Raw genomic sequence first — 27,936 nt, forward strand, 5'->3', positions numbered from 1 at the left:
GTTTACTGCCTTTAGTATCCTTCTATGCAAACTGACACTAACCTGTTTTATATTTCATAACTGAATCACAGGGCTTTTTCAGGAGAAGTCAGCAAAGCAATGCCACCTACTCCTGTCCTCGTCAGAAGAACTGCTTGATTGATCGAACCAGTAGAAACCGCTGCCAACACTGTCGATTACAGAAATGCCTTGCCGTGGGGATGTCTCGAGATGGTGAGCGCCCACTGCCCACATTGTACAGTAGCATGGGGTTGTGAAAGTGCTTTCTGAAGCCTAGACCCAGATCTGCCAGAACAGGTCCCCGTGTCCCTCGTCCCCACCCCTCCTTCCAAACCTCTCTTCTCTGGTGGCTTTGTGGGTGTCAGTTAACTTCCTCCTCTGTAAACCATCCATCAGCTCCCTGGCTGATGGGGGCCAGTGAGGAGGAGAAATGTCTGTGTGGTCAGAACACCTTCAGCTTTTTGGCGTTTAGGACATTATACATGGATGAACGATTGAAGGTGTCGCTTGAGGGTCTTTAATAAGTATACCTTCTAGAAGCATTTCCCCCCATAGGAAACCCAACCCAGAGCTAATTGTTACATGCTTTACACTAGTAAGCTTATTGGCAGTTGAGATGAATTAGCTTTTATGCTAACTGGATCCAACGTCAAATATTTGTACCTGCAGTATGTGTGAAAACAGTGCAAAACATACCTCGGTGACAAATGTTCTTTTCATTAAAAGAAGCTATTTTAAGAAATAGAGACCATCTACTATTCATTTGCAAAACAGTTCGAGATCTTTCTGGAAAACAGTCTTCAGGGTACTGAATAATCAACACCAGATTTCAAGAAAATTATTCTTCTATAAGGAAACTGGGCAGATATTGCAGTGGATAATAATATTCACTTTTAAGGACTTTTCCAAATATACTGGCTAGCTGGCTCTCTTGAGAGATCCCTTTGAAGGAAATGTCTCTTCCAGCGGAGTTTAAGCCTGTGGAAAATAACTACAGAATGCTGGGCAGGCATTCTGCAAGTCTGCTTTCCCCATAATCAAATGTTCTTGGGGCCTTGTGGACCCACCCAGGCGACAAGATGTGCACAGGGTGACCTCTTAGAATGTGTAGAAACGAGTCAAGTTTTTGGTATTGGAGGATGCAAGTCACAGAATCTGCACCGTATTCTCATTCTCAGAAATTCCTGTGATATGCAACTCTGCAGATTTCATCTTCCAATGGCACTAAACTGACAAAATTGGGTATATCTCTATGAATCTGTAAGTTAAAAGTCACACATTATGTGTGTATTTCATGACCTGATCCCTTCATTTTCCTTAGAGGCTAGTATGATTTCTGTTGTTAATGATAAGAAAAGAATTAAAACACAGTTCAGAGTCATAGCAGAACAAGTGTAATACCTATCGATTAATCAGGTATTAATTGATCCCCTAGGGAGTTCTAGAATATTCTTTTCAAAAAAATAAATAAAGTACCTTCAGTCTGCCTTGTGGAGATTTTGCATGTAAATGACAGCACCTGTCCTTAGGGGCTTAGAGTGAATTGGTGGCTTATACAATTCTAGGCCTGAAATTTAGAGTCCCCATCAGCATGAGTGCTGTCTTAATGAGCCCCACCCAAGTTTGTCACCTGAGTCGTGGAAACTGGAGATTGACCAGAATCCAGCTCTCACTTGTTTTCTCTTGTGCAAAAGGAAAGCACAACCTCTTTGGCAGGAAAGAATCCACCAGTTGGCCTGGATGGTGGGTCCTGATTCCCAGTTTCACGTCCATCCATCCTGCCTCCTTCCCTAAGACTGGTGGAATTATGATGGTGGTCAAATAGATGAATTCTTCCACCCAGTCAGGTGTAAATTTAACCATAGTCGATTAGGAATCTAAGTCCCTCCAGCAGAGGCTTTATCTGCATATACAGAGTCAGACTGAGAAATAAATGCGTTAGTGGGGAGTTCGGACCAAGAAGTCATAGGATTTTTTCCCCCCAATTACATAGGTGTTTCACGAAAAATCGTTTGGGATTCTGAATTAACTGGAAAGTCACTCCAGCTATTGGTCCACTTTAAATATGGGGACATCACAAGAAGGGCTGCAAACACAGATTCTCCCAGCAGGGATCTTCCAGTGTCTGCCCTTTCCAAAATTCTGATATTCTTTTCACTTGGGGCTAAACAAGTATACCAAAAATCATCCTTAAAGAGGGGTCCAAGGGTTTCACACAGACCTGAGGCATGGCCCAGGAGTGGGGTGGGGGAGACTCAGAGATGTAACTCAGAGAACTGCAAACACTTCATCCAGTCAGTTAAACTTTTTCAAGGAGGCCCCAGATTTGGTTGTTCGATCAGAAAGAAACTCATGCCACTGTACGGATTAGTGAAATTAATGCAAGATGAGGTTTGACTGCTTGTGACTCATTGTACCTCCATGAGTCTCTGCATCCCTGTGCACTGATCTGAACACCGTGAAGAGACAGAGGAGGTGGTCTAGGCCAGCTGCCTAGGTAGAGGGGGAATGAGCCCATTAAGTCTCATTTCAGTGGCTCCCACTGAGCGCAGGGTCATGTGACAGCACCAAGACCCTGGTCATTGCTCTGGGTTTCGTCTATCAGCCTTGGGTCTGTTTCTGAAATAGCCTCTCTGGGCTGTGTCTTTGCTGTTTGGGATGTGGCATGAGCCTGTGTGGGGCAGGACTGTTTTCACCCCTGGACCGTGTCCTTGTTTTGCGGCCCTTTGGTTTTGGATTGAGAGTGTCTGAGATTTCAAAGGAACTCCTAAAGCATGGCAGAGAGGAGAATGGAGAAAAGCGTATTGTATATGGTGTGGTGTGGCTTTTTTCTTCCAGCTGTAAAGTTTGGCCGCATGTCGAAAAAGCAGAGAGACAGCTTGTATGCAGAAGTACAGAAACACCGAATGCAGCAGCAGCAGCGCGACCACCAACAGCAGCCTGGAGAGGCTGAGCCGCTGACTCCCACCTACAACATCTCGGCCAATGGGCTGACGGAACTTCACGATGACCTCAGCAACTACATTGACGGCCACACCCCTGAGGGCAGCAAGGCAGACTCTGCCGTCAGCAGCTTCTACCTGGACATACAGCCTTCCCCGGACCAGTCAGGTCTTGATATCAATGGAATCAAACCAGAACCAATATGTGACTACACACCAGCATCAGGCTTCTTTCCCTACTGCTCTTTCACCAATGGAGAGACTTCCCCAACTGTGTCCATGGCAGAATTAGGTAACGGCTTCCATGTTTCCATTGGGATATATTCCTTGTGCCCATCAGAGTAAATGGGATATGTTTGACTTTCCGCTAAGGAGTTATGTTATTAAAATAATGCATCTAGGAGTTCCTGTCGTGGTGCAGCAGAAATGAATCTGACTAGGAACCATGAGGTTGCAGGTTTGATCCCTGGCCTTGCTCAGTGGGTTAAGGATCTGGTGTTGCCGTGAGTTGTGGTGTAGGTCGCAGACATGGCTTGGATCCATCGTTGCTGTGGCTGTGGTGTAGGCCAGTAGCTGTAGCTCTGATTCAACCCCTAGCCTGGAAACCTCCATATGCAGTGGGTGTGGCCCTAAAAAGCAAAAAATAAAATAAAATGAAATAGAAAAGTATCTAAAAAAATAAATAAATACCATAAAATGATGCATCTAGCAGGACAATTCAGCTTTACCTTTTGGACCACTTCGTAATTCCAGCCTGGCCCCTTGCTCTTTGCCTGTCCGCTGTTTCCCATTGTATATCCAAGAAGTTCATTGACCTCTCAGCGTCAAAGCTGGGACAAGATGAACTTAAAGCCATCTTTAAATTCCACCAAAAAATGTCTAAGCTCAGGGAATGGCCCCATTAACTTCACCTCTTTAAGTTATATTCTAGGTATTGCTTTATATACCAAAAGTCATGGAATGGCAACCCACAGACTCAAGCTGGTCCAAAGACATATTTCTCTGAGCTTTACAATTTTTGAACTGGTTGCTAAAGTACAGAGCTTTACAATTTTTAAATTGGTTGCTAAAGTTTTAAACCTGGACGCCTCCACCAGAAAGTTCAGATGTTCCGTTTCTTGTGGGAGGAAAGAAGAATGATCTGGTTACACTGGAGCAGTATTTGTGAATGGCAGCAACCAGCTGGTACCAGTTAGGTCCTAACCTTTTAAATGAACCCATCCCGCTGTCCCCATTTAGATCACTCCTCAGGCCCTGTTAGCATCTACGTTTTTCAACTCTGATGTGTTCCCTAAACTTTCAAGGAAAGTTGGCTTATTTGCCAAAATGTTTTCGTGATGTATATTAATGATGAAACAGATGTATGTCATGGAAGATCCACCTTGCCCCCCAAAACAAAACAAAACAAAACCCAACAACCCTGTCATTTCCTTATTCCTGTGACATTGGTGCTTCTCTGGAGATGTGACCTAGAAATGTTAACACAGACAATGGAAAACTTTTCATTTCAAGGAAGTTGTGTTAACATCCTCTGTTATATTTAATCGATTTTTAAGTGCAGCACTATTATTAGAGAAACTTTGATAAGGACCTTGGCTGTTTGAGAATTTGATCTGCTCCTCCCCATGATTCCTCATACAAGGTTATACTCCTTTGGGATATTTCAATTAGTTGCTGTGAAGATGACTAAGTTAAGACGAGGAGAGAATGGAGACTTCAGATGGAAAAGAACCAGCAGGTTCTGACTTGAGCACAGACACTCTTAGTTCACAGAGAGAACAGTTGTGTTCTTTAGATGGTTTCTCCACCTCTGTACCCCATAAAACATTTTTAAGTGAAATTTATATTTCCAGTAAAATCTTTCTCCAAATAGAACAAATTGAATGTTCTTTACGGTTTTTACACAAGCACCTCTTTATGGGTCTAAATTTAAATCCTCAAGAGCAGGGACATTTTAAGCCTGGTCTTTAACCACTGAACAGCATTAAAGGTGTATCACAGCTCTTTTGATTAACAGAGAAACCTCTGAACTAGAAGCCAAGCTGAGCAGAGGTGGGTTTGATTTTTTTTTTTTTTTTTTCTTGAACTAGAACAAAAACCTTCCGTTTTGGTCGTGAAATCTTGGTTGGCTAAGCCTTAAGCAGGGCTGTAATGAAAGTAAAATTTTCAGAAATGAATAAGGATATGATTGAAAGTTGACAGGCACTTGTGAAAAATGACCTGGCTCACTTTAGGCTTGCTTCTACTTTATCATAACTACTAGTGAATCTGCCTGTTTGCTTGTCATATGTTCAACCCAAAATAAACCCACACTGCTTGACCTAAGTGTGGCCCTTGAACATGGCACTTGGGCTGAATGTGTGCTGATTCCTGAGTGGAGCCAGAAATGGCTCAGCTTCTCCTTTCCCAGCAAACCTGTCAACTCCTGGAGGGTGTGGGGCCCTGTGCCCACATCTATTCTACATGTTCTCTTCAATTAGGGATTTTTCACATGTATTATGGCATTTTCCAGGATGAATAAAATTAACTGTTACTAAGATTTGTCCCAAACCCAAAACTAAAGAAGAATTTATCTGAAAAGGATGTAACAGGACTCTAATTTTCTGTCCCTTTTGCACGTGGAGGATAGTTTGAGGAGCTAAGAGTAGCATCAAAGTGACCAAAGGCTTTGCTGCTGCTTATCCAAAGTCTTTACTTCCCTGAAATTCCTCTGGGGCTTAAGTTCTGCTCTTTCTTTAATTTGACTTCATTTTAGGCTAAATTTTGTCATCCAATTTGAAACAAATGAAACCATTTGTATAATTGGAAAATAAATTGTGAGTTAACATAGCCTAAGCCCAATTAATTCTGTCTTTCAATAATAGCATCTACAATCCATTACTTTTAGTGGAAATATATCCGCATTCCTGGCTATGAAATTTTACCCTTGTTATACACTTAGCACCCAAATTATACATTCCAGATAAACTATCTAGGTTTATTTTTTTTAAGCGCTAATTGCACCTATTACTATAATCAGTAATTAAAGCCTTGTGCATGAGAGACAGCTGATGTACTGGGCAAAGCATGAGACAAGAAGTCAGTTTACATGGGTTGTGGTTGTAGCTTTGCTGTAGGTTATACAACCTAGTATAAGTCCTGTTATCCCTGCAAGCTGCAATCTCCCTACCTATGGAATATAAAGATTAAGAGCACATGGAGTTCCCTTGTGGCACAGCAGTTTAGGGGTCCAGTTTTGCTACTACTGTGGCACGGGTTTGATCCCTGTCCAGAGAACTTCGGCATGCCAAGGTCATAGCCAAAAAGAAAAAAAGAAAAAGAAAGATTAAGAGTAAGATTCTGGAACCAAATTGTGTGTATTTGAATCACTGGCCACATGCCAGCTATGAGACTTTGGGAAGTCACTTAACCTCACTGTGGCTTGCTTTTTTCATCTGTAAAATGGAGATAATACTAGTGTCTTCCCCTGGAGTTGTTGTGAAGATTAAGGAAAAAAATTATGTATATAAACAATATTTATGTGTGTGTGTATATCATCATCATTAATTATCTGCAAAGTGAGGAGAGTTTGGACTAGATGATAACTAAAGTTTCATCCCCTATGAAAATCTGTGACTAACGCAGAAGTCAGGATTTTCCATCTGAAGTATCTAGACCTGGCTGTACTGATGAAGCAATCGTGGTTGAGGAGATAAACTTATTTACTTTACAGCATGAGTTATCCACAGAGTTCAGTCCAGAAACCAAGTCTCCTCACTCCTCGTCCTAAGGTATTGAACTATTCCAGACTTTATCTGAGAGCTTTTACTCATTCTGAGCATATTCTCCTTTGCTGAAATGGAGATTTTTTAAAAAAATAGCAGAGTGTCTAAAATCTTACACTCGCCAAGTGTGATTTAGAAGCAAAGGCACCTGGTGGGAATGCAGTCACTGCCCTCTACTGGTGGGTCATTGTACATTGCATCATTTGTTGCTGCTTCTGAAAGCTGGACTTGAATAGCTAGGGATGGGTGGGAACAGTTTTTAGGGTGAAGAGAAACAAGATACTGACCTTATTAATCAGAAAAAAATCATGGTCTTGGAGAGAATACTGGTAGCTTCTTCCCATTCTTCCCCTTCTAGGAGTCTCCTAGGTTCCCTGTGCAAACTTCACCTTCATTGTTTTTTTTCATACCTGCAAAAACTGGTTTACTATTTACATATTTATTTTCTTGCTTCTGATTCCCCATTGTTCTTGTCTTTCCTCTTCACACACATCATTAGTTCTAAGGTATATAATTTACTGGCTTCTTCCTCTTTCTCTCTCAGATTCTCTGTCTCTTCCTTTAAAATTTTTTTGTTTATGTTTTATTTTTTATGATATTTACTTCTGTTGTTTTCATGTCTGTGTGTTGCTGAGTAAGGTGGGATGTTAAGGTTTATTGCGTTTCATTGTCTCTAAGGAGAGTCTAGTTTCGAGCTTCAGTTAGGTGAACCTGCTCTGTCTTCACACAAATAAATCTGGTTCTGTCTGACAAAGGCAGTAACAAATTTCCAAATAAAAAGGCACTCTTAGAGCTCCCGTTGTGGCACAACAGAAATGAATCTGACTAGTATCCATAGGACTTGGGTTCAATCCCTGGCCTCACTCAGTGGGTTAAGGATCCGGCGTTGCTGTGAGCTGTAATGTAGGTCACAGATGCGGCTTGGATCTGGCGTTGCTCTGACTGTGTTGTAGGCTGGCAGCTATAGCTCTGATTCAACCCCTAGCCTGGGAACTTCCATATGCCATGGGGGCAGCCCTAAAAAGCAAAAAAGAAAAAAAAAAAAAAAAAAGACAGGCACTCTTACTAGTGTTGCTAAATTTGCATTCAGCCCTTGTTTTAAATGACTTTGCTATGATGTATTCAAGACCCTGGGAGAGGGGTCACTTTGGGGTATGATTTTGGATTCTCATAATTTATCAATTCTTTTTTTTATTTTAAAATTATTAACAAATAGTTGGTTTTAATTTTTTGTTAGAATATGGTTTATTTACAGTGTTGTGTCAATTTCTGCTGTACAGCATAGTGACCCAGTCATACATATATACATTCATATATGTCATACATCTATGTCATATATCTTCCATCATGTTCCACTCTGAGAGATTGGACATAGTTCCCCTGGGCTGTACAGTAGGACCCCACTGCTTATCTATTCTTTTGAGTGTGTGTGTGTGTGTGTGTGTGTGTGTGTTTAGGGCCGTACTCGCAGCATATGGAGGTTCCCAGGCTAGAGGTCTAATCAGAGCTATAGCTGCCAGCCTACACCACAGCCACAGCAACGCAGGATCTGAGCCTCATCTTCGACCTACACCACAGCTCACCGCAACACCAGATCCTTAACCCACTGAGTGAGGCTAGGGATCCAACCTACAACCTCATGGTTCCTAGTCAGATTCGTTAACCACTGAGCCATGATGGGAACTCCTGCTTATCCATTCTAAATGTAATAGTAGTTTGCCTCTGCCAATCCCAAACTCCTTGTCCATCCCACTGCTTCCCTTCTCATCAATTCTTTTAAAATACTTCTTTAATTGTCCTTCCCTTTCTTAACCATTATTAGCAACCAATTTCAAGCTCTTGGTCCCTTACATCTAGATTCCAGCAGCCTTCTAATTGGTCTTACTGCCTCAGCCTCTCCATCCTCCTGTCCACCAATCACAGAACTGCTTGTTCTATTTCCCCAGTTATAGTGTTCAATATGTCAGCTCCCCCTTGAGAAACCTGCTGCCTCTTTTAGTTAATCAAGTCCATACTTTCAGTCTCAACATTCAAGATCCTTCAGGATTTGGACTCTTATCTACCTATATTTCTGTTTTGACCCCATCACCTTATCGCATCTGCCTATTTCTTGTAAGTGCCATATTGTTCTTTCATCTACCATCCCTCGAATGTGGAACTGGCCCACTACCTCACACCACTGCCTTCCAAATCCTCCCCATCCTTCAGGGCCCATTCTAAATATTCCTCTTCTGCCGAGAAGCATCCCATCATCTCTCCCTTCCCCGATAGCACCTGTTATCTTTTTTTTCTTTCTCTTCTGATATAATTCAACATCATGCTTATTATCTAATGACTTGAATTGTCCTTTCATCATGTCCATACGTATTCACCAGATTATAAATTCCTAGAGGAATTTATTTGGCATCTGTTTCTTTTAATATCTTTAAAATCCCTACACCCCAGTATAATAAGAACAAATGTTACGTAGCATATGCTGTATAACCCTCTCTATTATACAGCATATATATATGTGCTGTGAGAAGCAAGTGCTCATCTCACTTGCTTCTCACAGAAACTTTATAAAATAGATACTGTTTTCCTGATTTTATAAATGAGGGGACTGAAGCACAGAGAAGATAAGTACCCTAGATAACACAGCTACTAAGTAGTAGAGCTGAGATTTAAACCCAGGCAGTCTGGCTCCAAAGTCCGTCTTTTGACCACCACACTATATACAGTGACATAGTAGGCTTTCAGTAATGTTTCTTCTGCCATTTGCAGGAAAAACAAAAGAAATACATAGTTGTTGTCACAAATATATGTGTGTGTATATATATATTTATTTATTTATTAAAAAACTCTCTAAAGGAGTTTAGAGAGTATGTATTTTTTATATATATGTGTGTGTACATACATACATAGATACATACATACATTCCTTAATTTTCAAGGGCAGTCCTCTCTTGGCCAATGTATATGGCCAATGTGTCTTCATAAAAATACTAAGAAGAGGAATCCTTTGGTGGCTGTTAGGGATCTGGTGTTGTTATTGCTGTGGCATTGGTTCGATCCCTGGCCCTGGAACGTCGCACATGCCACAGGCACAGCCAAAAAGAAAAAAAAAAGGCCAAGAAGAGGTTGTATCAGTCATTTTTCACACACATCTAGGTCAGTACTTGTTCATTCTCAGACATTGGTTATAAAGGCAAGGAAGAAGGTCAAGGTCAGGAAGGTCTTCGAAGACCCCAAGCCTTATTGCTAACTGTTGGCTTTGCCTGTCCCTTATCCTCGTATTCCAAAGTACAGACTAGTTTCACATTGCCTACTTAAACATGCCAAGATAATTAAAACTGGTTCAGCATCATGTTGCTTTATACTTGTTACTTTTTAAATCAGATATTAGATAGGAAACACTTAACTATTCAAGGAAGAACTTGGCTTTTCATACTGTGATCTGTTTTCTCCTTAGAACACCTTGCACAGAACATATCTAAATCACATCTGGAAACTTGCCAATACTTGAGAGAAGAGCTCCAGCAGATAACGTGGCAGACCTTTCTGCAGGAGGAGATTGAGAACTATCAAAACAAGGTAGACTCTGGAGAATTTTACCTAAGATTGAGGCAATGCTGGGAAGGGTGTTTGTGTAGGAGATTTGATCAAGCATATAAACAGACCAAAGAATGAACAACTTTCATCAGAGAGCAGAATTCTATTCAAAATCTTTCTTCCAGAGCTGATGAAGTTCTTGGGGCTTTGTTGCCTTGCTGAGATGCCAGTGTGTGAAATTTCAGCAGTGGCACACAGATTCTATTGTGCTTATAACTATACAAGTATGTCCTATCATTTGTCAGCAGGGAGCTAGATTAAGCAGCTTCCAAAGCCTCGATGAATTAGAATTTGTCCCCATGTCAGAAGGGAAGCTTTCACGGTCTGGAAGTTGATAGAAAATAATCTTAGCCTCATGTTTCCAGAGGTCATAAAGAAGCAGTTTAGAGAGTATGTATTTAAAAAGGGGTTTGGAAGCTATGATCCTAACTCCAATCTGAACCTAGCAGTAAATAGTGCTCCTGCTTGCGTTTTTGTATAAAACACTCCGGTCAACAAATCACCACAATGAGAGAGAGCAGGGCTGGAGAAGAGGGACTTTTTAAAATTATCTATTCTGCCTTTAGTAAAAGAAAGTGCTGTGATTTTTCCCAATAATCACAGAAATTCAGCCTTAAGAAGGGGTATAAAGATGACCGAGGCTAAACCTCCCCTTCGTTTTGCATATGAGGAAACTAACATCCCTTGGCATATGGCTAGAGAGTGAAAACATCAGGACTAGGCCGTGAGTCCTGGTTCCTAATTCAGTGTTTCATCCGCCTTGTCACATTAGTGGAAACAGTCTTAAACAGAGATTGGGGCAATAAGTGAGTCAGGCGATGGCTCCAGGTTAGCCTGTCACTAAATTGGAGAGTGAGTATGTAAAAGGAATGAAGTTGGACAGGTTGGGGAATAGAGCCCATCACGTTGTTTACCTTTGAGATAACAGCCCATGTTACAAAGGGAACCAAGAAGACAGTGAAAAGCAGCAAGGTGTGTGAAATGGGGTTCAAGCTCAGAGATGCTGGGCTTTACATCCTAGCTCCATTGCTTCCTAGCGGTGAAACCTCTGTGAGCCTTGGTGTGCATTTACTAAAAATGGAAAAATAGGAGTTCCCGTCGTGGCGCAGTGGTTAATGAATCTGACTAGGAACTATGAGGTCGCAGGTTTGATCCCTGGCCTTGCTCAGTGGGTTAAGGATCTGGCATTGCCGTGAGCTCTGGTGTAGGTCGCAGACGCAGATCAGATCCCACATTGCTGTGGCTCTGGCGAAGGCGGGCAGCTACAGCTCCGATTAGACCCCTAGCCTGGGAACCTCCATATGCCGCTGGAGCAGCCCTAGAAAAAGGCAAAAAGAAAAAAAAAGGGGAAAATATTCTTGCAAAAATGAGATGAGACAAGGATGTCATAGCAGGCTCATAGCAGGTGCACAATAAATATAACTAACCCCCCTTTATGCCCCCCCCCACCTTGTAAAGTGGTGTGAAATTCCCCAAGGCAAAATTGTTTGAAAGGAGATTCTCCTTTGCTACTCTCTGTGGCTCAGGGTTAAAGCAGTGGCACGAGGTACTTTGCTGATTCAGGTTTTCATTTTCTGCTGCATATACACTCATCACATCTCCCCCACCCCCACCCGCTGCTGTCCCCTTGCCGCCAAAATGGTAAGAGAGAAATTGGGGGAGAGGGTGAAGAACTTGGGAGCAATCATTATAACCTAAATGACTGGCCAACTATTTATTTTTAAATCCTCTAGCTTTGGGGGATCCATTGCCAAAGAAGGATTTTATACTATAGAAACACTTAGAATAACTGTGTCAAGGATATGGGTAACCCGTAGATGTTAACGTGGTTCCCTATTCCACAGCAGCGGGAGGTGATGTGGCAATTGTGTGCCATCAAAATTACAGAAGCTATACAGTACGTGGTGGAGTTTGCCAAACGCATTGACGGATTTATGGAACTGTGTCAAAATGATCAAATTGTGCTTCTCAAAGCAGGTATGTGCTTTGCAAGTGAATTTTTGAGATCTCTTCCTAACCTGCTTTCCCCGGCTTATTAAAGAAATGCTTGGTAAGGAAGGTGTCGGGAACAGTTTTTCTCCAATGATAATACCTCAGGTGTCTCTTAGCAGAAACTGAGGGGTTTTTAAAATTTTTTTTAATAGGATTTTTGAGCTATTTGCAGGAAACATTCCCTGCATTTTGCTTCTCCTCTAGGTGAAGAGATGAATTTGAAAGATACCTGCAATCCCTGATTTTAACCATCCCCTGTGTTTCGTTTCTATGCCTCAGATCCTCAGGAGGTTGTGATACGTTGTTAGGAAGAAGGTTGTCAGTGGAACTCAGAGAGACATCCCTGGGTTTTCATTGGTTTGTTTTAATAAACAGGAGTCCATGGTTTCCTAGTGACTCTGAAACTCCGTATTATTGCAAGACAGAAAAGTGCCATCCAAGTGATTCATAAATCCATCTCTCTTCAATGACACAGGCCTTAGTGCAAGTCTTTAATCACCCTGGTAAACTCTGCCCTTTTAAATAGAGAGTTAGGGTGACTGAGAGCCCCCTATCTAAGCCACCCCGCTAACTCAGAAAGGGGGCTCTAATGCTCAAAATCAACTCACCAAGACAGAATAACCCACCTTGTCTCTACCTTTGCCTAGGTTCTCTAGAGGTGGTATTTATCAGAATGTGCCGTGCCTTTGACTCTCAGAACAATACCGTGTACTTTGATGGCAAATATGCTAGCCCCGATGTCTTCAAATCCTTAGGTAAGGAAATCGGTGGGTGCTTTGTCTTGAAGTCTGGCCTAGGGGAAAAGATGGGTGAAAACTCTTGTTGAAAATGGAAATTGGGTTTGAGGGGAGCAAGAGTTAAAGAATTTTATACCTTTGTCCCTTTGTGTTTAATCACTGTAGAAAATTTACAAAGCGCAAATACTTCTCACCCACATTACATGTAAGGGTTGAGGGTTTCATTTTACCTATTGGTAATCAAAGAAATTTATGTTATATATCCTTCTAGTTCCCTTCCAGATTTTCAGAACCAGGTCTGCAGGGAATATGTTACTCAGATAAGCTAGACAATGTGATTTGCTACCTAAAATCAAGCAAAGAGCCAAAAGTCTGTCGTTCCATACTCCTCAAATAACAACCATTAATAAGATATTAAAGAAAGAGGGAGAAAGTTCCTGTCGTGGTGCAGCAGAAACGAATCTGACTAGGAACCATGAGGCTGTGGGTTTGATCCCTGGCCTTGCTCAGTGGGTTAAGGATCCAGCGTTGCCGTGAGCCATGGTGTAGGCCGGCAGCTGTAACTCGGATTGGACCTCTAGCCTGGGAACCTCCATATGCAGCAGGTGCAGCCCCCAAAAAGAAAAAAGATATTAAAGAAAGAAAGTATAGCTCAGTGAAACTGTGACACACACTTTAAAAATAAATTAGGAGTTCCCGTTGTGGCGCAGTGGTTAACGAATCCGACTAGGAACCATGAGGTTGCGGGTTCGGTCCCTGCCCTTGCTCAGTGGGTTAACGATCCGGCATTGCCGTGAGCTGTGGTGTAGGTTGCAGACGCGGTTTGGATCCTGCGTTGCTGTGGCTCTGGCGTAGGCCAGTGGCTACAGCTCCGATTCGACCCCTAGCCTGGGAACCTCCATATGCCGCGGGAGCGGCCCAAAGAAATAGCAAAAAGACAATAAATAAATAAATAAATAAAAATAAATCAGTTTGGATTTCTGTAATTTAAATAAAGGGGATATTATGATTAAGAGTGGGACGTTATCCAAGATATGTTGCTCAGTGATTTGAAAAACAATTAAATGAGAGGAGGTGTGCATACTTGAGAATAGCCCCATTGACATAACTATTTGTACATAATATGCAAATCTGAAAGAATAGACACCAAAGCTAACTAGTTGGGAGGGGATGAGTTTTTATTTTATGTGACTTTCACGGTTTGTGTTTTCAGTTCTGTATTAGTTATAATGATTTTACCACCATAATGTGTCATTTGTTATTTTTAAGAGTGTTGTACATAAAATTGAGTAGAAACCAAAAAAAAAAAAAAGGGTGAAGTTAACATTTCAGTTAGATTATAGCTGTTAGACTCTATTGCTTTATTGGTTAACAGTATGGGCTCTAGGAGTTCCCATTGTGGCCCAGCTGGTTAAGAACCCAGCATAGTGTCCATGAGGATGCGTGTTCAATCCCTGGCCTCTCTCAGTGGGTTAAGGATCCAGCATTGCTGCAAGCTGCTGTGTAGTTTGCAGTTGCAGCTTGGATCCCACGTTGTCATGGCTGTGGTGTAGGCTGGCAGCTGCAGCTCAGATTCAGCCCCTAGCCTGGGAACTTCCGCAGGTATGGCCCTATAAAGAAAAAAATAAAATAAAATAAAGTCTAAGGTAAAATATCTACTCAGTATGTGTAGCATTATGCCTATGGCTGGTCTTCAATTTTTAAAAAAATTAAAAAAAAAAAAAGATGAAGAATGTGGGCTCTGAAGTCACGCACCTGGCTTTGAATCTCAGGGTATTATTACCTACTAATGGAATTTTCAGAATTTTCTCCCCAATTCTGTTTCCTCACCTCTAAAATAGGGGTAGCCCTCCCTCAGGATTGTTGTGAAATAGCAGAATACCCAGAGAAACCTCTCAGATCAGCTTCCAACATAGTAATAACACAACAAAAGTTCACTGTCATTATTTTGAATGATGATGATGGTGATGACGTTGGTGGTCATGGTGATGGTGGCTAAACTGATTTTTCTTTTAAGATTTCAAAGTATAAAACTGTAGAAACATTCTCAGTATATAAGAAGTATAAGCCTTCTAATCTTCAACTACTCTAAAAGGTCCATCTTTACCTTCTTCCAGATTTTTCTCCAAGGATAATTACCAAAATCCTAAACTGTTCTTAATTTTGGCAGGTTGTGAAGACTTTATTAGCTTTGTATTTGAATTTGGAAAGAGTTTATGTTCTATGCACCTGACTGAAGATGAAATTGCATTATTTTCTGCATTTGTCCTGATGTCAGCAGGTAAGATAACTGAATTTTTTTTTAAAAAAAGTGGTTTTTAAATTGTCCAGGTAAAACATTTTTAGAAGGTATACAACTTTTTATGGCTATAGAATATTCAGGGGGCTACCAAGAGAGGATGACCCCCTTATTAAACCTAGTTATAAGTTTTTCAGATAACAACCCCCCTCCGCACATATACCATTTTACGAAAACCTTGTGCTGTTATGATAATTAAGAAATGAAAATTGAATGACACCCAGTCCACAATTAACCTCCTGCTACCGAGAGAATTGCTGTGATAGAGTCAGCTTGCTCTTCTTAACACCCATCTCCAAGATAACATGGCTTTTTGTGGGTTTTTTTTTTTTAAGTTTTATTGATATATAGTTGATTTACAAGGTTGTGATAATTTCTACATACAACAAAGTGACTCAGTCATACATATATACATATCTAAGATAACCTGACTTTTAGATAAAAACATCTTATTTTTTCTTAAAATCTATTTGGATGTCATCCATAAGTTTATCTGAATTTAATCTCTGTCTTCAACCAGTCCTGCCTCTTGGTGATAATCACTTTTGCAAATTTGCTGTCTTGTGTTTGGAATTCTCAGACATAAAAACTTTATCCTAAATTTTCAACCCTTAATTCATCTGGCATTCTCTTGACAATTTTATTTGCCTTGGACTATATGGCGATTTTCGTATTTTCCAGAAAGGTTAGCAGTATCGATATGAGCATTTTATTCAGAAAAGTTAACTACTTGAGAGGCTATAGCAGTTTCATTGCACTCTGAGGAGTATGGCCTTAGAATTAAATGGCTATCCTTTTGTACAGGAAGGACCCTCCCTTCCTTTACGTGTCAGTAAAAATAGACTAAAAGCTTAACATTCTGCTTTGCAGCCATCATCGATCAGTTTTCCACTTCTTTAGGAGCAAATTGTGAATAAGAAGAAGTGTCTTGTTAGTCCTTAACTCTGCACTGTCATGGTGTAATAATCTGTATCTAGAAGTCAGGAGAAACTGGGGTGTTCTGACATCATGTTGGAAGAATATTAAGGAGTATGGTTTTTCATGTTTAGATCGCTCATGGCTGCAGGAAAAGGTAAAAATTGAAAAACTGCAACAGAAAATTCAGCTAGCTCTTCAGCACGTCCTACAGAAGAATCATCGAGAAGATGGAATACTAACAAAGGTAAGAACAAAAGGTTTCCACCTGATACCACCTAAATTATTCCTTGCCTCAGATCATCCCAGCCACTCTTTTAAGTTGTCCAACCAGCCCCCAAAAGTATCGGTAAGCAACAGGCTACAGAAAGAAAGGAAGGAAGGAAGGAAGGAAGGAAGGAAGGAAGGAAGGAAGGAAGGAAGGAAGGAAGGAAGGAAGGAAGGAAAGAAAGAAAGAAAGAAAGAAAGAAAGAAAGAAAGAAAGAAAGAAAGAAAGAAAGAAAGAAAGAAAAGAAAAGAAAGAAAGAAAAAAGGAAATATCTCCATTTCAAAAAATTCTCCTGTGCCAAAATCCTGCTTAAATTCTATTTATTATTATTTGGTTATACAATGTCCTGGAATACTAGGGCAATGGTGGAATTTTTTTTAAGCATTAATATATTCTGAGTATCTTCCACCTATTCCATGAAAGGTGGAGAGAAGGCAGAGTTAATGGTCTACACTGATATAAACTAGAGAATTTAGAATTTAAATCTTTGAATTTAGAAGGATGGAGTTATGAAGGACTAATAAATTAACCAGGATAACCGTATATTCTAATATTAGTTCTAGTTCCATTAAATTCATTAGTAATCAACAGTAAATGACTTTTGTATCTTCTTCATCAATTTCTCATTACTACCCTGTATTCAAAGCTTAAGATTTCATTTTTGCTAATTATTATCTTTCGCAATAAAAAGATAATTAGGATGTCAATTTAAAATATGTTAACATCCTGCAGTGCTAGTTCCAGTTGTATGTATTCAGTCTTAGAAAAATCAGCCCTGTTCTTTCTTGGGTTATTTTACGTATTTTATTGTTCTAGAGGATGATTTGAACAGTTTGGGGTTTTCTTCCTATTTTCTTTTCTTTTCTCCTGATAGCTAGGTTAGGACAGAAAGGGGAAGATGGGGGCTAATTAAAGGATTTGGTGTTGATTTTGCACTGTTAAATGAGACACTGAGGCAGAAATGGGAGATGGAAAGAAGAACTCTCCTCCATGTTCATGCTCAAGGCAAGGGTACCATTAGGGTCTTTGATTATAGAGAGCACCCAGCAGATGGGCAGGAGTGATGTTCTGGTGGAAACATTTCTTAGGATTATTCTGGGTTGAGATAATAAGTATTCTGCCCTGTACAGTGCACTGGCATGTAGAAAGCCTTTTTGCAAGTCAAGGTATTGTCCTCAGCTGGTAAATGGTCAATGCTGAGACTTCCCCCAAGCCTGCTGACTCTTCTTTTTGTTTGTTTTCCATCACGGCCTTTTGCTCAGACCCAGAATTGCTTTGTTGGAGGCAGAGCTCCTTCTCAAGACAAAACTTGTGACTGGAGTAGACTAGTACTCGTTTTGCATAAGATCTGTAGGAGTGGCCGTCATCTCTAGTTGCAGTGACCCCACATACCCATGGCTGCCCCTTGCCCTCTTCTCCATCTTCACATCTCTTTCCCTAGAGGTGGAGGGTGGGGTTCAGGATGGTAGAGCAGGAAGCATGTTGGAATAGGAGAAGGAGGTGAGAGACTTGGGTTCTTTCGCTTATGAACCTCTCTTCAGGTTCATAAATTATTTGCTTGCAAAATCACATTTCGTGTACCCCTGGCAGTCAATGCTATGACTCCATCATCATTTATGTTTACCGTCCCTCTCTTACTGGACATTTAGGTTACGTCAAGTGCGTTGCCCCATTATAAACAATGTTGTCAAGATCATCCAGATTCCCTGATTTGTGATTCTCATGTCTCTTCTCTCCTGACCCCATGTCCTTCTTCCACTTACAGTTAATATGCAAGGTGTCTACATTAAGAGCCTTATGTGGACGACATACAGAAAAGCTAATGGCGTTTAAAGCAATATACCCAGACATTGTGCGACTTCATTTTCCTCCATTATACAAGGAGTTGTTCACTTCAGAATTTGAGCCAGCCATGCAGATCGATGGGTAAATGTATCACCTAAGCACTTCTAGAATGTCTGAAGTCCAAACAATGAAAAACAAACAAACAAACAAATTAACCAAGACACTTTATATGGCCCTGCACAGACCTGGAGCGCCAACACACTGCACATCCTTTGGTGATCGGGGTCAGGCAAAGGAGGGGAAACAAAGAAAACAAATAAAAGTTGAACTTGTTTTTCTCATGCATATGATTTCCATTATGCCTACAGATATGGACCCTTTTTCTGTCTCGACTTCTTGATCGTTGACCTCTGTTCACAACAGAAGGCGGGTACTAAAGTTGGAGGATGTCCTTTTCTTGTAGCTCACTGCCCACAGACTTTCGACAGAGTCACCAATCTGTCAGTAACAACAGAGAGTCCAGCACTAATCGGTGACTGGTGTGCATAGCGGAGGTTGCGGCATTACTTTGCACAACTTGCTCTTTGTCTCATGAAGGAAGTTTTTATTTTTTCACCGATTATTGCCAGTCAGCAGGATGGCACGAAAAGGGTCCATAGCACTAGCAACAATAGCATTATAATATATTACAGGGTAAATGGGCATGAAGACTATATATAGCTAAAAGAGATATTGTTTATATATTGTTTTAATTAATATAAAATGTAGTTACTGGTGTAGCTTTTCCTGTTGAATTGATAAGGCACTTTCATTTTGCACCTTTTTTCTTTAAATTAAATGCTAGCGTGTTCACTGTCGTGTCGCATGTGCACCAGAAACACAAGTTTAACTGAGAAGGCTTGGAAGGTACGTTGGGAGGTATTTATGCTGCTGTTTACACAATTACTTTTCAAAGACTGGCTGGTCATATCTAGAAATCACGCTGTTGGATTAATTTTTTTTTAACATGTGAGTTTGGAATTAGAAATGGAACTCTCCCTAAACTGTACTTGGCTTTTGGGCAAGTCCAAGGATAGATGTGTTTATGCTTCATACAAAGTTGAACGATTGGTTCGTGCTGTGGACTTACACCCTCATGCACATCATCTTTTAAAGCTTTTTAAAACGCCACCTCATGGGGGCAGAGGAGGAGAGGCTTATTTTACACAATTGAGTAGTTATGTAGACTCAGTCTCAACTTGGAACTCTTGTGCTTTGAGAGCAATTCAGTAACCAGAGTATTTCTTGGAATCAAGATTTGTAGGAAGAAGGACCCAAAGATTATATCCAGAGCAAATGCACACATTTACTTTGTGAATGTTTATGTTCTTGGTACAGTCTAGAAACCCTGAGAGTTTATCTCAGGGTGAACCATTTCTAGACTAATTGCCTCTAGATGGTATCATGCTAGAACACTGTTCTGCATAGTTCACTGTCAATGGATAGGAGGGCAAAGGAGGCATATGCTGTTGAACCATTTCTCTTATTTAAATATTAACTACTTTAAGCCTTTAAAGTGAAGTCGATGCAAACAGCAAACATTGACTTTGGTATTTATCTCTGTTTAGAAAACTGTGGGTTGTAATTTATTTTATTCAGCAGTTAGAAAGTTGTGTGGCGCTTGTGTTCAGGTGGGAAATAATTGACTTATTTTTGTTTAATTTCATGTTTGTTTGTTTTTTAAGTAATTCCCAGTGGAGGAGGAAAAGGAACTGGAAAAGGAACAGTCTAGCAGACAAGTGTGCATATTTTAAAATAAGTAACTTTGGGGCATGTAGGCATTTAGATGATTTTAGTCACACTCAGAATGGGATTCAGACTTCAGGTCTGACCTCAAAGACCATGTTTCTACTGAAAAGAGGACATCTTCCCATAGTGTAAAGGTGGGAGGTTCCAAGCAGCCCTTGACAGAGAAGAAAGTGTCTTCTCTACCACCAGGGTCCTTCCTGAATCTTCTGCAGAAATTCAGTTCTTGATGTCTGCTGGGTCAGCACGCACAAGCTCCCCAGCACCCTCCACGCTGTCTTTAACTCTGCTGACTTTCTGACTTGTTTCCTAAGAGACTTGGAAAACGGGAAGAGATTAGTCACACAGAAGTGTGTATGAAGCCTAAATAACATCTAAAAGAAGTTTTTTCAAAATTATAGTAAGGGCTTAACCATAAATAGAAGAGCAGAGTAATATTTACTTAAAATTTCTTACAGGCATATAAAACTTTGTAAGCGTGTTTATATAGAGAAGTAACTATCAACCTATAGTATTTATATTTGGGCAAGAAGGGTTAAATCAAATTCTTAATTTAAATAAACATAGTTCCTTTAAAGATCAATAGTATTTATACTCTGAAAAGAGTAACAAGCTTACTTCAGTTATTTATTTGTCCTTTTTTTTCCTTTTGTTTCTCCTTTGGGAAGGAAACACTGTGTCTTTATTTTGGTTTGGTTTTGGGGTTTTTTGTTTATTTTTGTTTTGTTTTTTTTTGTTTTTTGTTTTTTTTTTTGTCATTCTGCTTCACTAAATTTGGGGAGGGTTTAATTAAAGTGTATTAACTTCTTTTTAACCAAAGCGTTCTGAATATGACCAGCCTCAGGTGCTAGCGTATTAAAGAGCAACTAAACCTAATTCCAGTGTCCATTTGTGAAATGATGAGAACTAATTTAACTTCTCTGAGGGTGAGAGAGAACACAATGTTGAATTTAAATTTGTTTTCCCAGAAAGGATTTTGCTTGTACCTAATGCAAAAAAAGAAAAAAAAATGATACTCTAAACTCAGCAATAGTCACACCATGGTGACATGCTTTTAGAGTAAACCAAGATACATTGACATGATGCTGCTACTAGGTCTTTCTGAAAGAAAAACAGGGTGTGGACTTTAAGAGCAAAGTACATCGACAGTGGAGGAACAGAGTAGTAGAGGCGTGCTCGGTGGAATGAGGGAACAACTATTATTCGGACTGAAGTTGGGATCTGAAGTTAAATAATTTCTGTTGAAAAAAAACATGAAATACATAGAAGGATGTGAAAACCTTTGTATTTTTGTTTTCTTCCTTATTATAGAAACACCTGTGTGATGACACAAAATGCTTCGTGATACAGAACAATTATTCTTAATAGTTCTTATAATTAATATTTCCTAAATTTAAATGTCCAATAGTCTTTTAAAGATTGAAATCACATCAGTGTTATCCTGGATGCGATAATGCCTTTAATAAAACATTTTTTTTGCATAGGTTAAGTAAGGCTTTTGTAGAAAGCCTAAATACCTTCAGTTACAGTGGTGTCCAGATGGTTGCATTATATTGCGAAGAAACTGGCCTTGGTCACAATGAAATCAAAAGTGCAGGTGAAAGTGCTTTTGTGGGCAGTTTGCAAATTGTGGTTAAAGCTATGGATTTTTTTTAAGTGTTCAGCATCCTAATTTGCGTTAAAGCTATAGGGGTTTTTTTGAAACCTTCAGCATCCTGATTCACCCTAACTTAAAGAAAATATGACTTAAGACACTGCTTCTAAGTTTGGTTGTTCTTTACAGTGTGGATATTCAGATCTCTGTGAGCGTGTGGGGGTGGGCTGAGGGTCAGGTGAGAAGAGAGCGTGCGTGCGTGTGTGTGTCTGTGTGTGTGTGTGTGTGGTTTTCGTGTGTATGGTGTGTGTGTGTATGTGTGTGTGTCGGACCGCTTCTAGGCTACTAAGTGTCAATGGAAAAGAAAATGTATTCAAAATACTTAAATCAAAAGTAGAAGATGGAAAAAAAAAAGATTTATTCTATACAAAGCCTTGTCTGGACCACTTTAGAGAGACTTCTATTTTTTTAACCCTTCTATAAATATTTGATGGCACTTGAAATATTCCTGCAATAAAATGTGATTTGTGTAAAGAAAAAAAAAAGATTTTGTAATGTGAAACAAAGAAAGAAAGTAATGTAATTTTCTAAAAAAAAAAATACAAACAAACAAACTTTGTATTATTTTCTTGATGGAATTTTGTCTATCTGTCTTTGGAAAACTTTTTATTTCATTGAATGTGCCATAGTAGAAATATATGTTTTTAGTTTTAGACTAAGGAATAGCTGTTTGTGTTCCGACATTCCAAAATGCAAAACAACCTAGTAGAATCTTTAATGAAAAGGTTTAAGTAAGATGTAAGCTTCTCTCATTGTTGCTTTTTTGCACATGTTCTTCATTCCTCTCTAGTGCAATATGTACATAGAGCACTTGCGGGTGTACCTTGATCCCTCAGGGAAAAATACATATTTGTACAGTTTTTTTTGTTTGGTTTTTTTGTTTGGTTTTTTGGTTTTTTTGCCTTTTGTTTTTGGCTAAGGAATGTCGATTGGATCATGTGTTATTGTTGAGGGGCAGCCAGATAATAATCCTAAAGCCACTGTTTCAAACATTGATTGTTTAAATCGTGTGTCCTTCCAGTACTATTATTTGAAGATAATAATTATAATAATAAAAAGTTATTTTCTGACAGTTCTTTGTGCTGATTGGTGAACAAAAAGGGTAATTAAGCACCTTAGATTGACTTACTGTGAATGACAATCCATCTTGCTATCAACAATAGAAGCCCTATCATTTTGGAGTTGGGGTTAAGAGTCAGAAACAATGTGCTCAGGGATCCTCTAAAACTCTTAAAACAGGGTGGCCAGTACTACTGGGACAAAATTGTGTTTTGTATTGTTAATAATAATGATAATACTATCCCTCCAAGGCACAAGTGAACTGTGTAGAACTGCGTGTGTGTGTGTGTGTGTGTGTGTGTGAACTCTTCACTGTCATTCATTTTGTTGAGTTCAAGTTGTATGTGTTCTTCAGTCTTATGTGCTTAAAAACACTGAATAAATTCCAAAGCAGTAAAAAGTGATGCCAGCATGTTCAAAAGATAAACTCATAAGTAATATACCAACAAAAAGCATCATTCAAAATACAGTTCTGCATATTCCACTTACCCTTTCTCTCAGTAGTCTTAGTCAATATGCTTATGGCATTAGATATGAAAAACAATTTCAAATTCTACATAGGATGGATGAACATTTTAAAAATCATGACACGAGAGCCCTCCCTATCAGTGCAGTGAGAGAGGTAAAGGTGGATACATGTTTCTTTTTTTTTCCCCTAAATTCCAGCAAATAACTCATTTCACTGTGTTCTCCTCTAGAAACAAACCAAAAAATTCCTTTATATAACGCAATTCTTCTACTTCTGCATTGGTAGTTTTTAATTTGTTAAATTAATACAAGACCTAGTATTTGAAGACAAACAAATCCACCAGTAAAACAGCAGTGTGAGACAGCTTTTAGGGTTACATTTTATGGTGGGTTTTGGGGGTTTTTTTTTGTTTTTTTGGTTTTTTGGTTTTTTGGGGTTTTTTGACTGCAGTGTGCAGCAGTTTGATGTTGAATCTCAATTGCCAGACCAGGGATTGAATCTGGGCTGCAGCAGTAAAAGCACTGAGTTCTAACCACTAGACCACCAGGGAACTCCCACATTTTACATTTTTTTGAAATGCATTTTAAAATATTTTGAAAGTAATATTTCCTTATATTACTTTCCATAAGATCAGTGAACCTCAGTGTAATTGTTGGCTTTGATTCTTCCACACCTGGAATACCCATTCAAAAAGAAGCTCTGTATGTTTTCTTACCACCATGGCAGAGCATAAGTTGGGATGACTCCATTTGGTTTAGATAAAAATGAAATCATTACCTTGCTTATTTTGATAATAAAGACTATGTAAAAATGGCAGAAATCTTTTCTCTCCCCCCCACCCTCATAGACAGACACACTCACACATATACATATATACACACAGAGGTTTTTGACATGTTTATATATTGTGACATTTTGTTGCCACTTCTTACTTATAAAGATATGACACAGCAGAATCCCATAAAAATAACTTTATACTATGTGTGCCCATAAACGCAGTTGCAGCAGTAAATGTCCACCGGTTGCTAAAAGTCTTTGATGCAGATCTTCATTGTATTCCCCAAACACTAGTATTACTAAAGAGGTTCCACCAGATTTTATGAAAGAGACCTTCCTATCATTATTCATTCTTAAGAAAAGAGAAGGCTGGCAAGCAATGTCTTTAAAAAGTAATCGGTTTCACTTCTGGGTCTATTTGCTTGTTTGTTTGTGTAAGTGACATCATTTTTGTCAGGCTCTCAGTGCAATTTTTAAAATAAATCAGAAGCCTGGCTTCATACCAAGGAGACATCATAGATGGGGCATCTCCATGTTTAACCAGACCCTCAGAACTTAGAGCAATAAATACATTCATTTATTTATTTATGGATGAGTGACAGAAAATTCAATCCAAATAGAAACAGTGTGTTTTCAGCAATGCAACATAACATGGAGTCTTGTGTTAAGAAAGTGACTATGAGAATTTTCAATAGATGCCTAGAAAATCCGTGTTTGCTGTTGACATTTAGTGTGTTTGCCACTTTAGCAATATCACACTTCTTTTTCTTTTTTCCTTCAAAATGCTGATGAAAGATAGCTTGGTATTAGCTTTGACAGCTGCATGTGCCATTATGTTGTTCTCTAAGAGCAATTAAATTCTCTCCAGTGTTCGTGTGTGATTCCTTTCTCACTATTACTTTAATGTGGATGAATACTATTTCTAGGAACTTGGTTATTGAACAGATTGCATATGTAAATGCAGATAATTCTTGAGCAATATAGTGAATATGATTTCACAAAAAAAAAATCCGTATGTACTGTACACATCTTCTTGAATCCAAAATTCTCTTCTTATCCACAATGGTTTGAAATCTCATCTACAACAGTGGTAAATTTTTAAACATTAGGACATTAGCTGGCTGCTTCTTTAAATGTACCTGTATTGTCTGCCTGCTCCTTTTGTGGAGATGTGTTTTTGTATTGGATGTTTGGGCCAATGGGAGGCTTCAAGCTACAACATATTTTCCCAGTTTAAATATATTTAACATATGACAAACCCCAGACAAGGCTTTTAATATGTATAAAGAACTGCAGTGTTAGGTGGTTTATTTGCAAACCGTTTTCAATGTTGTCCATTTTTATGGCACCTTTAACAATATTCTTGTTTCCAAAGTACAAAGAAAAAAATAGGTTAAATAATCTAGCCATAACTGAATGTCAAGCAATAAAACAAATGACTTTTGTGCATAGACTTAAAAAAATACAAATTTTAGACATCTGCATGTAAATGCAATCTCTTGTTTACTGCTTTCTTCAACTTGAGCAATTGATTCCTTATTTACTATTAACTTAAGAACTTGTAATGGCCTGTAAACATTTTCTCTCTTACTCTTCTTTCAAATTTACCTTCGTCTCTGCTTTTGAGTCATAATATTTAATGTTGTTCTGCACATCTCTATACAGTTAACTTTTTGGCTTTCATTCTGTATAGATAAGAAAAATGTTATATTATAAACAGCCTACTCAGTGCAAATATTTATCTGTTTATCAAATCCACAATATGCTGTATAATACTGGTTTTACTATATAATCTATTTTAGACATAGCTGTTTAGAACTAGAGTGTGCTATTTTTGTGTTTTTCTGATGTGTGGTGCTAGATACGTTACTTTTGTGAACAACAACAAAAAAAACCCTTTTATTCCTAGACAATACCACCTTTGGGTCTTGTTAATTTCACTGAGTATAACTATATATTTGTATATATATACATATATATATATCTCTACCTGTGCCCAACTGGCAGCTGTATCAGAGTGCTGGATTTGGGACATGCTTTTCTCTTTAAATACATAATATCATTATATAAATTATTCTAGAGTGTATTTAATTAGGATAAAATTACTTCCTTAGTATGGATATTTGACATCTATAGGGTGAATTTGTTTATAAATATGGATATATGAAAATGTATTAGCATTTACTTTATGTTTGCTACTTGGCTTTATACCGTATCTCCTAAGCTGAAAAATAATTTGCCAGGCCTTCAAGATCCTAATGAAACACTCTAGTTTAATGGAGTAATATTTTTTTCTTACTAAGGCACCTTATTATTGGCACCTGACAGAGTTGTGTACTTAGCTCCTATTATAGATAATAGGCATTTATATAAAATATCCTTGGTGGCTTGATGGCAGAATAAACCTTTCCCCTCCTACCTGAGCCATGAGAAGTAAAGAGATGTCCACTATTATGGCAGAATATGGGCCATAGAGCAAATTTGACAAGGGATGTTCTGTGTTCATATGACCTTAACCAGTTCTATGAACTGAGTGAAGGACCTTCATTTTAAAAGTCATTTAATAATGAACTTAGTTAAACTCTTTTACCTATTCTCCCAAGATCTATCGGCATTGTTAAAAATCAAAGTATATCAAATATCTAACTAAGGATGTAGTTAACCTTATTAAATATTGATTAGAATTGTTCTGTAATATTACTGAATTTGTAAGATCTTTAGCAAAGATTTTTGAGCAATTTATAAATATAGAGCAAATGTTTCTGTTTACTGCACTTTTTGTAATTGAAGGTGATAAATTCTCGAGCCATGGTTATTGGCTTCCATGCACTGAATATTTACCCACAATTCTAGACATTTTCCATTTTTATGGAAGAGTTGCTATTACCTTAATTATAAATGCAATCATGTGGTTAATGAGAGCTCATGCTAATAGTTAACCTTTTAAAGTGAATTGGCTACAGTTTAGAGAGAAATCTCTTTTAATACAAATCACATCATTCCTTACTGCTTCGCTTAGAAAGGGACTAAGACCTTTTTTTTTTTAAGCATCACTTAGTATCCTAAACTTCTTGAGGATAGAGATTGTATCTCTTTGTGTCTGCACAATGGCCAGCACATGTCAGCATTTGATAATTGTTAAATGACAACAATTGTGCCCCAATTCAAACTTTTTTCCTGGGTTGTTTTAGTAAATTTATAAAGTATGCCAAGCCTTATGGTTAACACTTTCTTCTAAAATCAAGTATTAAAGCCACATTTTAAAAGACCACATGAAATGCTGATTCTAATTGTGTGTAGGTCTTGAGGATTAAGCACACAAATTTCACAAAACTCTGTGAGTAACAAACTCAGCCTTCTGTAAATATACATGCAAGTTTGGAAACAGTAATACTGTACCTATAAATATATGCTGTCTGTTTTGTGTACAGTATGTAAAAATTCCTTTTCTGCCACACTAAAAATGCAAGCCATTTATGGGAATCCTAAAAAAAGTATTGTACTAAAACTTTGCTAATGATCTTTATTAGAGGATCATCCAACTTTTCACTTACATTGGGTTTTTCTTTTCAATTCACTCTTATGGTAGTCTGCTTATTTCCAGCTGTTTGTTATTTTATTGAGTCCTGAATTTAAAAAAAAATATTTTGATTCATTTTGTAAATACGAGCTGTAAAAAAAAGAGAGATTTAATGTTGTCTTTTAAATACTCCGATTTTCATTCTAATATGAATGTTGTTATATTGTACTTAGAAACTGTACCTTTAATATTACATTACCTTTATTAAAAGTGCATTGAACACATCAATTTTAGATGTGCTTTATGTACTGTTATCCTATAATAAAATTTCAGCTTCTAATGGAATACTTGCCCGGTTTTTCTTCTTTTTTCTTGGTTC

The 27,936-nt window shown here is 38.6% G+C and overlaps 1 protein-coding gene across 4 annotated transcripts in view; it reads left to right on the top strand.

The window, feature by feature from the left end:
* RORA (RAR related orphan receptor A) overlaps positions 1 to 27,902 on the top strand; it is a 763,804-nt gene extending 735,902 nt beyond the window's left edge. For all 4 annotated transcript variants that reach the window (XM_021073474.1, XM_021073481.1, XM_001928154.7 and 1 more), the window contains 8 exons: positions 72 to 213; positions 2,839 to 3,234; positions 10,158 to 10,279; positions 12,142 to 12,274; positions 12,937 to 13,044; positions 15,197 to 15,307; positions 16,375 to 16,487; positions 18,274 to 27,902. In XM_021073474.1, coding sequence (XP_020929133.1) covers positions 72 to 213; positions 2,839 to 3,234; positions 10,158 to 10,279; positions 12,142 to 12,274; positions 12,937 to 13,044; positions 15,197 to 15,307; positions 16,375 to 16,487; positions 18,274 to 18,438 — 1,290 coding nt within the window. In that variant the 3' untranslated portion in view covers positions 18,439 to 27,902. The remainder of the gene's footprint in view (positions 1 to 71; positions 214 to 2,838; positions 3,235 to 10,157; positions 10,280 to 12,141; positions 12,275 to 12,936; positions 13,045 to 15,196; positions 15,308 to 16,374; positions 16,488 to 18,273) is intronic.

The sequence above is a fragment of the Sus scrofa genome, chromosome 1 (assembly GCF_000003025.6).
Source record: "Sus scrofa isolate TJ Tabasco breed Duroc chromosome 1, Sscrofa11.1, whole genome shotgun sequence".
NCBI classification, from domain to species: Eukaryota; Metazoa; Chordata; class Mammalia; order Artiodactyla; family Suidae; genus Sus; species Sus scrofa.